At 32.9% G+C, this 10,163-nt stretch overlaps 1 protein-coding gene across 2 annotated transcripts; it reads right to left on the reverse strand.

Moving 5' to 3' along the window:
- Nucleotides 1-1,649: 1,649 nt before the first annotated feature.
- Nucleotides 1,650-9,894, reverse strand: LOC107914022 (putative cyclin-B3-1). 2 transcript variants are annotated; one of them, XM_016842737.2, is made up of 23 exons: nucleotides 9,732-9,894; nucleotides 9,538-9,568; nucleotides 9,382-9,433; nucleotides 9,218-9,275; nucleotides 9,083-9,131; nucleotides 8,886-8,979; nucleotides 8,766-8,795; nucleotides 8,156-8,213; nucleotides 7,484-7,538; nucleotides 7,312-7,399; nucleotides 7,174-7,203; nucleotides 7,054-7,078; nucleotides 6,831-6,861; nucleotides 6,612-6,705; nucleotides 5,675-5,729; nucleotides 5,241-5,528; nucleotides 5,041-5,160; nucleotides 3,594-3,683; nucleotides 3,304-3,465; nucleotides 3,146-3,205; nucleotides 2,493-2,591; nucleotides 2,084-2,262; nucleotides 1,650-1,999 (listed from the first exon to the last, which is right to left on the reverse strand). In XM_016842737.2, exons 1-23 carry the CDS (start codon nucleotides 9,750-9,752, stop codon nucleotides 1,867-1,869), a joined length of 1,902 nt encoding a protein of 633 aa, XP_016698226.1. In that variant the 5' UTR covers nucleotides 9,753-9,894; the 3' UTR covers nucleotides 1,650-1,866. The 2 variants fall into 2 exon arrangements, with proteins under 2 accessions (XP_016698226.1, XP_016698223.1); XM_016842734.2 differs by having other exon boundaries at nucleotides 9,535-9,568.
- Between the last annotated feature and the right edge of the window lie 269 nt (nucleotides 9,895-10,163).

Genomic DNA, 10,163 nt, shown 5'->3' on the forward strand with positions numbered 1-10,163 from the left:
TTTTATGCAATCGAAGTTATTCAGTTTATTCCCCTTTGCAAGAGACAAGATTCGTTATCCCAATCGAGAGATTCGCTATTTTGCCATTAATTGATACAAATTAGGATTATTTTAAATCTCTTTTCTTTTTCAATTTGTTCATGTTATTTACATGTTTATATCAAATGAGTTTGAGATTATGAATATCATGAGTAGCTAATTCCCTTAGGGAAGATTAACGAGTGGATGGGGGAGTGGTTAATGGAGGATTAAATGTTTGACAATCGGAGTAGTTGATATAAATTACGTGTTCTTAAATCCTAGACTTGATAACCCTAGGAAGTAATCAAAGGTTAAACGAGGTCAGGAGATAAGTTTTTCGAGTAAATCGTAACTTATCCTAGTTGAGAAAGTGAGGTTAGGAGATAAACAAGTATCAAACAATTAATTAATTAGTTAAAGGCTGGGAGGTAATAATTGGTTAGTTAATTGTTAATTCACCCTAAAACCCGAATCCGAAGTTAATTACATCCCCTGAAACAAGTTAATCTTCCTGATTGGTTTAGTTGTTTGTATATTTTGTTGTTTATTTCTTTTAGTTATTTAGTTCCAGATATTTATTTCTTTTATGATTTATCATAATATAGAATTTAATCTTTACTGTTTATACTTATTGTTGTAAAGAGGTTTTCAATCGATTTTAATTCATCCTCCCTTGGGTACGATCCTCGAAATACTTCCATGTGTTCCATTGTTATACAATGCTATATTACAATTTGACCGTATACTTGTCGACACTACTGCTTCAATTTCATATATATTTGGTGTAGCATTTTCAATCAAATGTTTGTACATTTGGCGGCCGTCAACAAGTGAAAACAAAAAGAGTGGGGATGTCACGTGATGGAAAAGTGGAATTGTCAGAGAAATCAACAACCCAAATTTGGCCTACCCCCATCACTCCTTTCGCCTCTCCATGGTCTTTTTGTTCCTATCTCTTCCTTTCTCTAATATATATGAAAGGAATTCATCAGTCCTACATCGCCTCTCCATGCTAGAGTTTTTATTTCTCAAAGAGAGCATTGAAGAAAAAAACAAATGAGAAAGGGAGAGTCAAAGGAGAATGAACTGTGTAAAATGTCTTTCGAATTTTTAAGTCGTCAGACATTTTACGATAAAACGCTATCTTTTTCAGTTAATTGTAAAATGTTTTGCGTTGACAGAACTTATTTTCCTCAACCAAATATAAAAAATGATAAAATATTTTTTGAAAAACAAAATAAGTGAAACAAACACAAGGCACAATCATCTTGCCTCACTCTACAACGAGATTCATCACCAACATTGTTGAGATTGAAATCATTATATTTTATATTTGAATCATTAATTCATTTCACTTATTTTACTTTGTCAAAAATCCGAACAAATTATTCAGTGTTTGTCTTAAATCATTGTTACTATTCAAATTTTGATTTCCATTTTTTGGGGTCTTGTTAGATATTAGAGAATAACGATTAACGAAAAGATAAGATTAGAGAATGATGATGAAAAAGAACAAATGAATATTTATAGCCTCTTCACATTCTTTACATGGGATATGATAAATGTTGTAAGTATAAGTTAATTAAGTAATTAGTGGGCAAGAAAGTGGAGCTAAGTCAAGAAGGCGATCAAGTACGAACCCATGATCCATCATTACATTAAGTCATCAATCTCAAACTCAAAAGGAGGAAACAATACCTCCAATACAATCAACACGCTTACAACTACAACACCACAACTCCAATTGACATGAAAGCTTCCGGACTATTTTGTGTGTTATATATGACATTTCACTTTTATATTTACTTACATGCTAAAATTGAACTCATTCAACTAAAATCAAGTTCAAGGAAGCCTACCCAAGGGTGTAATCATTGCAACTTGACTGAGTTCATGGCTCGCGTACTTCTCAAATGTCACCTTCAATTGCCCTGAACTGGCAGCTCTTTGGAATCTTAATATCATTTCCGCACACTCCCTGCCCACAATCAGGCAACAAGTAAAGATACGCTACTAAGCAAAACTAACAAATAATAATAACAAGACTTTAAAAGAGATGTGCCTGATTTCTGATGCATCATAGCGTGTGTGTCTGCAAAGCAATGGGGTCCAAGAAGGAGACATTTGCAGGGTACATCGAGCAACATAGATAGCTGATGCACATAGCAAGGAAGGCTTGAACTTCAAAGCTTCATATTCAACCAAGCACAGCTCAATGAGGTAGAAGGCTAGATGTTCAAGCTGAAATTAATATCCAACCAACCAAACTTTTAAACAATATGGCTTGGAATTCAAGACAGTAAAGAATACCTAATATCCAAATAGAAATTTAATCAACTATCCCAAAATATCAAATCACTGATCCCACTACGAGTAGAAGCTGCCTACTTTTCTTCTCAATTTTGTAATGAGAATTACAGATCTTATCAAATAGTTGATTCAGCAGTGACATTTGAAAAGATACCACGTACCTTGGTGTCTGACTGAGCAGCCTTTATAAACCTCAACATGAAGACATAGGGAGTAGGCGCATTTAGGCGAAACTTCAACTCTTTAAGGACAAGCTTCTCCTGAAATTCAAGTTAATTATATATCATTAAGAATAATAAAGGCAAACACATATAGAAGGTTGCACATCACTGGACAATACATCCACTTTAATCCTTAAAAATAGAAATACACAAAGCAGGTAGAATTCTAGTTCAAACACCAAGTGATGGAGAACACAAGTATCCTAGTTAGGACAAAGTTAAACGGGACTCTGTTTTATATTTTACAAGTTTGATGATAAGCTTTGAGATTGCAATCTTTATAATTATCTACGCTATTTTAGGGTATTTAGATTATTTTATATTTACTCATTATCTTACTTTACAAGATAAGGCTTTATGGTTATAGATGGTATTTTGTATTTTATATTTTATTAGGGTACTTTTGGGTTAAGTTATAAATACATTTGCTATTTTAGCTTCAATGTGACTTTGATTGTGGAATGATTGAGATTCCAGAATATCTGAGTTTTTGGATTAGTTGTCCTACACGAATTTTCCTCATAAAATAAATGTAGAAACCATGACTTTTTCTCCAAAGTTTAAACTGCATTCTGTCAAAAGAAAATGCATACCATTTTGAGCATTTGTTCACTAGTATAAGCCTCAGCTGATATACTGATTAAATCTTTCACCTGTAAAGGACGAAACACACAATTAAATAAGCAAAAGGACTGAAATTCAAAAAAGAATTATACAAGATACCATGCACAGTTGACTCATCAATATTTACCCTAGGATGCCAAAAATCCTCATATTTTGATGCCAGTAAAAGTGTAGTAAGACCAACCAGCTGCATCTCATTCTTCTTTATTTGGACCTCTGAGAGGTATCGATCCAACAAAGTGACCATGAGATAAAGCGTTTCTTGCATTAAATCAAATTTGAGGTGCACCTGTTGCGAGAGTGATAAGGTAAAGAGTAACTAAAATAAGCAAGGTAGACCTTAGATAATTTACATAAGGAGAACACTATGAACAAAAGGTGCATTAAAGCCATGTGAAAAAATCAGAAAAATCATACCTCAATCAGCCAGTTGATCAGTATGCCTCTCATATGAGGCGTAATATCTTTCTGTATTGACATATAATTTTCCAGAGATGGATTCAACGCCTGCATTTTTATGAGTTCAATATAAGCAAAATTATCTGACTAGTTACCCAAGTATTGCTACTACAACATAAGCAAACAATTAGCCATCAAGATAAGTAGTTATATTGTCATTTCATCATTTGACAACATTGGTGTTTGATGCACACAAATATAGTACAGAAACAAGTCAACATCAGAGGATAAAACAAAACTATAACATGAGAAATGGGTCAGTAGGAAGCAGGAGATTACAACCTAAAAAAAATCTATGCTTTTATTTATTATTTCAACTTTGGAGTTTGATGCTCACAGATATAGTACAGAAACAAGTCAACATCCGAGGATAAAACAAAACAATAACATGAGAAATGGGTTAGTAGGAGGCAGGAAATTACAACTTTAAAAAAAAATCTATGCTTTTATTTATTATTTCAACTTGAAATCTAATGAAGAATGAATCTCTGTTTTCTAAAGCATCAATATGGCAATACAAAAAATATATATTATCCTTAAACATCTTATGTCTGCAACTCTTTAACTGTCATTTTGATCAAGAACCAACTAGTTGAGAAAAAATTACTTGTCTGTTACTTTACCATGTTACTATTTCTTCTACGAAGCCAGTCCTTTATAAGATGGTTTTGTGTTAGATCTCCATTAGCTATTCATCATTAGATGAAGCCCCATATAAGTAATTTGATAGTATGTAATGTAAATATTAGAGAGGAATTCCCATGGTCTGCCTTCTCTATGTTTAAAAAGGATCACAATTGCACTATATGAAGTAGGGGTGAGCAAAACTCAATTCGATTCAAAAAAATCGAAAAAAAAATCAAATTTCGAGTTATTCCAGTCAACTCGAATAAGTAATTCATGTCTCGAGCTCGAATCGTGTTGAAGTTTACAAACCGAATAATTCGAATAACAAAAATTGACCTCTGTTAATTTTGAAAATGAGCAAATTGATCTCTCAACAAAAATTACAAAAAAGAAAATCAAAATAATTTTCAGATTTTCAAAATGATTTTTAAAATTATAATAATTTAAAAAAAATTCTAAAGAATATATAAAGAAAGTTAAAATTTTTCTAAAATAATAATTTTGAGGACTTAAATAAGTTAATTAATGATTCAAGTATCTTACTTATTTTTTCATTTGACATGTTTAATTTTTTAATTTAACTCGAACAATTTCACTTGATTCGGTTTGACTCAATTTCTTTTCACTAAATTCGAAAAAGCTTCAAATCGAGTTAGGATGATGAAATAGGACCCGTCAACTCAATTGGATCGAACACTCACCCCTAACATGAAGCCTAGAACAAAGACCATAGTAAGCCAAAAATGTTTCTAGAAAGAGAGGCCTAACTAACAAATACCTCAGTAGTCCAATAGTACTGATAAATTTCATCAACATATTGAGCAACTTCCAATGGATTGTCATCTTTATCAATGCCAGGTAGCTTTTCTTCTTCTTTGACTCCATTTCCCTCTAATAGCTGCAAAATACTTCCAACAGTCATTTAACTTCTCAAGGAAAAGACGGAAACATTAATATAGATTGTAGCAGGACCAAAACCTTTGATCTTGTCATCAGTAAGGATGTATAAGATCTCCTACGTTTGGCTTTCTTTCTAGTAAGGATATCAGGCATGTTGATGCTAGCATCACTATTGCCATTAGACAAAAGATCCTTTTGGCTAGCTTCACTGGAAATTGCTGCTACATTATTCGCTGGAAGAGTACATTCTATGTCTTTCTTGGATGAGATTGCAGCAACAGATACTTGTTTTTTCAAACCTGAAGAACACTTCGATTTTGATGCTCTTTGAGTATTAGAAGGCCTGAGTGCAGTCTTAACACTTGGCTGAGCAATGAATGACAAAAAACAACTTATGAAGGACACAAATACAGCATTGGTTTCCAGGTAAGCATTAAGCAAATCAGAAAAAATAAGGCAATATCATTAAAATATAGAGCAAACTAATTGAAAGACAATAGCATGTTATATACCTTGAAAGATCTTGGCAATATACGAGCAGCTGAATTAGATCCACTTTTAGTAGCCCTAGTTCCAAATTTTAAGCAAATAATCAGAATACTCATTGCAATGAAGTTTGCTTATTATCAGAAAGAACAAGCTATATAAACCCACAAAACTTCAATATGGATCTATAATATATGCCAGTAAACTTTCAAGCAGATCCATCATCTATCTTTTTGTTTTATAAAAAATATCCCTCATGGTGCCCAGCAAAACAAAGAAGCGGTTAGTTGCCAGTTTAATTAAAAGTGAATAAATTCCCATTCAGTATGAGCATGTAGAAAAAGAAAATACTGACGTAGAGGTGGGCATTGCAGATAAATTCTAAAATGCTAAAAGACTTCCTAGAATTAATTCACATGCTTTGTAAAAGATAGACACCAAAGGAAAACTGATTCAGGAGATAAATCAGTGAATCAATATGACAAAGGTAAAGACTGTTGATTATCCTCAGCATCAAGCACAATCATTCAATGAAATACAACTCTGTAACTTTCAGCCTTGCAAGACCAATCACCATTAACATTGACACAGATAAGCTAGAATTCAACAAGGCATTTTTCAATAAATTGCAAACTTTACAGTGGCTCGTCTATAATTTGAAATTTTAATAGACCTCAAATTCTTGGTGGCAAATCTATACTTCAATGTAGGAGACTGAAAAAGCATTTCGCTTCTATCCCTGATTAAGACCTTACTACAATGTTTAGAAAAAGGGCTGGATAACCAGTTAGACCTCCAGTTCTGGACCAGCCAGTTCATCAAAAAATAATTTATCTCATTAAAATTTTTGCTTGAATTGACTGGTAGTGTAAATGGGTAATTCATTATGTTATTTATTCCAACAAAAATAATCTGAGTTCAGCAGGGTAAAGAACCAGAATGAAATTAGAGACTCGTGCTTACATCATTACAAAGCTATCACTCCCTCTATTCCTTGAAATATGGTTCTTTCCATAGCTTGCTTGATGTGAAGCACTCTCACAGACTTTAGACTTACCTGAAACCCCCAAAATGGGGACAAAAAAAGGGGGAGAATAGACAGGAGAAAAATGCCATCTTAGTGAAAGCAAGTCTGGGCACTGCACTTTTGGAGATTTAAGGAAAATATATCATGCATCTTACTTGTAATCCTACTAGCTTCTGTAGCTTTGTCCTACATGGAAAAGGGGAAATATATAGGCAATAAATAAATAAAAGATAAAAAGGCAGATGCAACAAGATCAGCAAGATAATATCATGAGAAAAGGGAATAACACTATCTTCATTTTCATTTCTTTTTTTTTTCGTTAGAAGAAAATGAAATAAATATGTTCAATATTGTGTAACTTGGAAGGGCTTGGTTCACCTTTTTCAACACCGGTAAAGACTTCCTTCAAGATGGAAAGGAAATAAAAGCATGCATCAGTGGGAGATATTATCAACATTCTTTTAATCAATTATTCCAGTGACGCTTAAATTCACAAACCTTGAGGGTGGAAGTGGATTCTTGGTTGTCCTGAATTGAAGTGAGAAAAACTTGATCAGATAATTTCAAAACAGCAGTCATACTAGCAGGTTTTATCCTGCACCCCAAACAGAAATTGAACTCAATTTAACATTGTACCTGCTGGTGGTAAGAACAGATTTACGATCTGAATTCTTGGTTGTAACACTTTGGACACTCAAGGAAGTCTTCACATCTTTATTACTTTCTGTTCTCAGAAAGCAAAACTTGCTTATATGTTGTTTTACTAGTGAACGTTACCAAAACAACTTTATAAATAATAGCAGGCTACCTTTCTTTGAAGTATGAACAACAGCACCTTGATTTAGATGGTCCCTCTCTTTTCCCTATTTTAAAAAATATTGTGAAATAGATTAAGTCCTTCGTAACTCCATGATAAGACAAACAAAAGGTGATGACATCAAGAGAGCTACAAAGGAGGCTTATTGCAAACCTAATAATACTTCAAAATGCTGTGTCTTGATTATAGTGGAAAATCAAATGAATATATCAAAACTACATAATGAATTTTCTTTCAGTAATTGTGGTCTGGATTATCAAGTGAAATTAAGATGCCATAAATATGGATAAAACACTCAAATTTAGCAGTTTGAAAGTCCTAAACTTCAGCCAAGAACTTACTAAAGTTTAAACTCAACACTACAATAAATGTTACATCATACCACTTTTCATTGGTTATTCCCAATCAACAATTTCTAATGATTGATTGTTCATGACAATCAGAGTATCACTTCTACCTTACTACTTTGGTGATATAACATAAATATGATATCAACAGTACACATGCCATTAGGACTAGCATTTAGGATAGTTCCAGAACTGATTTACCAAGATCTTAGTTATTAGTTTTCACACTTTAAATAACTTCGTGTATGTTTGAGGGGCTGTAGGGGCAGGGGAAAAAGTAGAAAAGAGCTTTGAACTTTTAATCTAGTACTTGTACCTTGAAAGATCTCCTGGATGAGACATTAGCAGTTTTTGCAGCCGAAGCCACTGAAACCCTGCAAATAAATTACTTCACATATTTGAACTATAGTCTAATAAACAATAAACGAATTAACATACAAATATCCATCTGGGGCTATCATCTTCTTCGGTAGAATTTTGTAAAATTTGGCCCCATATTCATTTTGGATAAATGGAACATTTTCTTCATTCAATAATAAAGCAGAGACAGACAGGGACTGTCAGGGAGGGGAAGCAAATGCATGTCATTAAAATGTTACTGATAAAATAGGTCATAGACAGAAACAGAATCAAACACAAAGCGGCAACTAGGCACAAAAAGTACACTAGTTCAAAGTTGAAACATGTCTAGACCATAAATTAGAAATTTTTCTTTAAAAAAAAAGGATAAAGAAGAAAGACAAAGAAGAAGAAAGATTGACACTGAACAAAATTTCCATAAATTTATTCATAATTCCCCCCCCCCAAAAAAAAAAACAAAAAAACCAATGGGCGAAATTGATAAGGGTCTATTGTGTCCTCAAATCTTGGCGATGCATCATATCCACAGCCAAAGAAGACACAATGACAACAATTAGATTTCATACCGTTCCAACAAGGCAGTTCTCTCATTCTTCCTGCGTTACAAAAAGGGCAGCAATGACAACTAGGTAAGCCAATTCCAGAAAGAGCTAACAATTCAAAAGCATTATAACTGTGGCACTCACATTGATTTAGAGCCATCATAAACTTTCGTGGAAGAAACAAAAGAAGTAAGGTTGCTAAGATCTGACAGTGCCTTTCTTTGAACTATTTTATTTTCTGAAAAGTGAGCATATAAAGAACTGTAAAAAAAAAGTTCTCAATGGCATAGAATGGAGATACTCATTATGACAAATTTGTTGCAGATGCAGATGAAGCTTACCAGAACTATCGCGCTTGCCTTTAATCTTGGTCATGTTCTTCAGAGACCCCTTTAAATTACATTTGGAAGTTAAACATGAATATAAATAAATAAAAAATGCTTTATTATGAGAATCAATAAAAAAAAGGTAATAACCTTTGAATCGATTGCAGTAGTTAAAACGGCTGCTTTGCTACCTACTCCTGGTTTCGTCCTAGAAAAGAAAATGTAAAAGAAAACCAGTTCGTCAAACAATCAAATTATTCTTCATTTAAAAAAAAATTCAGACGATGCTCTAATCGAAGGAAGGGCAAACTTACATGGTAGATGCTTCATTTTTGGGATTTTCATTTTGGAAATAAATTTTCAAACCTTTTACACAAAGAAGAAAAGAATATAATGAATCTAAAAGAATATATATATATATACATATATAATTACTGAATATAGAAAATAGGAATAGATAGAATTACAACGACTGGAGTTAAGTTGATCTCCTGTTTTCCCCTGGAAAAAATGAGAGAATATACTGATAAATAAATAAAAACTGAAACCCTAACTCAAATTTAAAGGGGAAAAAATAATTATTAAAAAGATAATGAGAAACAGCACAATTTTCGTTATAAATTAAGAAGCATTATTCTTAATGATAAAGAAGGGGGGAAAATACCTTGAGCTTGAGAGATGCCATTTTGATGGATCTTTCTTGACTAGTTTTTCGTCTGAGAGGAAGAAAGAAAAGTTAACCGTTTGCTTATGTTGAATTGAAAAGTGGTGTATCCCGCCTCCCTCTCCTCTCTTTTGCCTTTCAAATTGTTTCAAAATTTGAGATCATTTAGGCCCATGTGATGTGATTCTGTTTATACAAGATCTGGCGGGCTGGGCTCAAGTTCAAATGAGGATATTTTTAATGCTTCCGGGCCTAGCTTTTTATTCTGGATAAATGATACTCATAATTACTTAATTATCAAAAGTTTCAATTTGGTTGCTTAATTATTCAAATTTAGTTATTTAAGTTACCTTTTGTTAACTTGTTAAAAGACATCAACCTGAGTCATTAAGCCACTATTCCTCAAATATATTTAGGTAAACTACACCCTTA

Source organism: Gossypium hirsutum, chromosome D08, assembly GCF_007990345.1.
Source record: "Gossypium hirsutum isolate 1008001.06 chromosome D08, Gossypium_hirsutum_v2.1, whole genome shotgun sequence".
Classification (NCBI taxonomy): domain Eukaryota; kingdom Viridiplantae; phylum Streptophyta; class Magnoliopsida; order Malvales; family Malvaceae; genus Gossypium; species Gossypium hirsutum.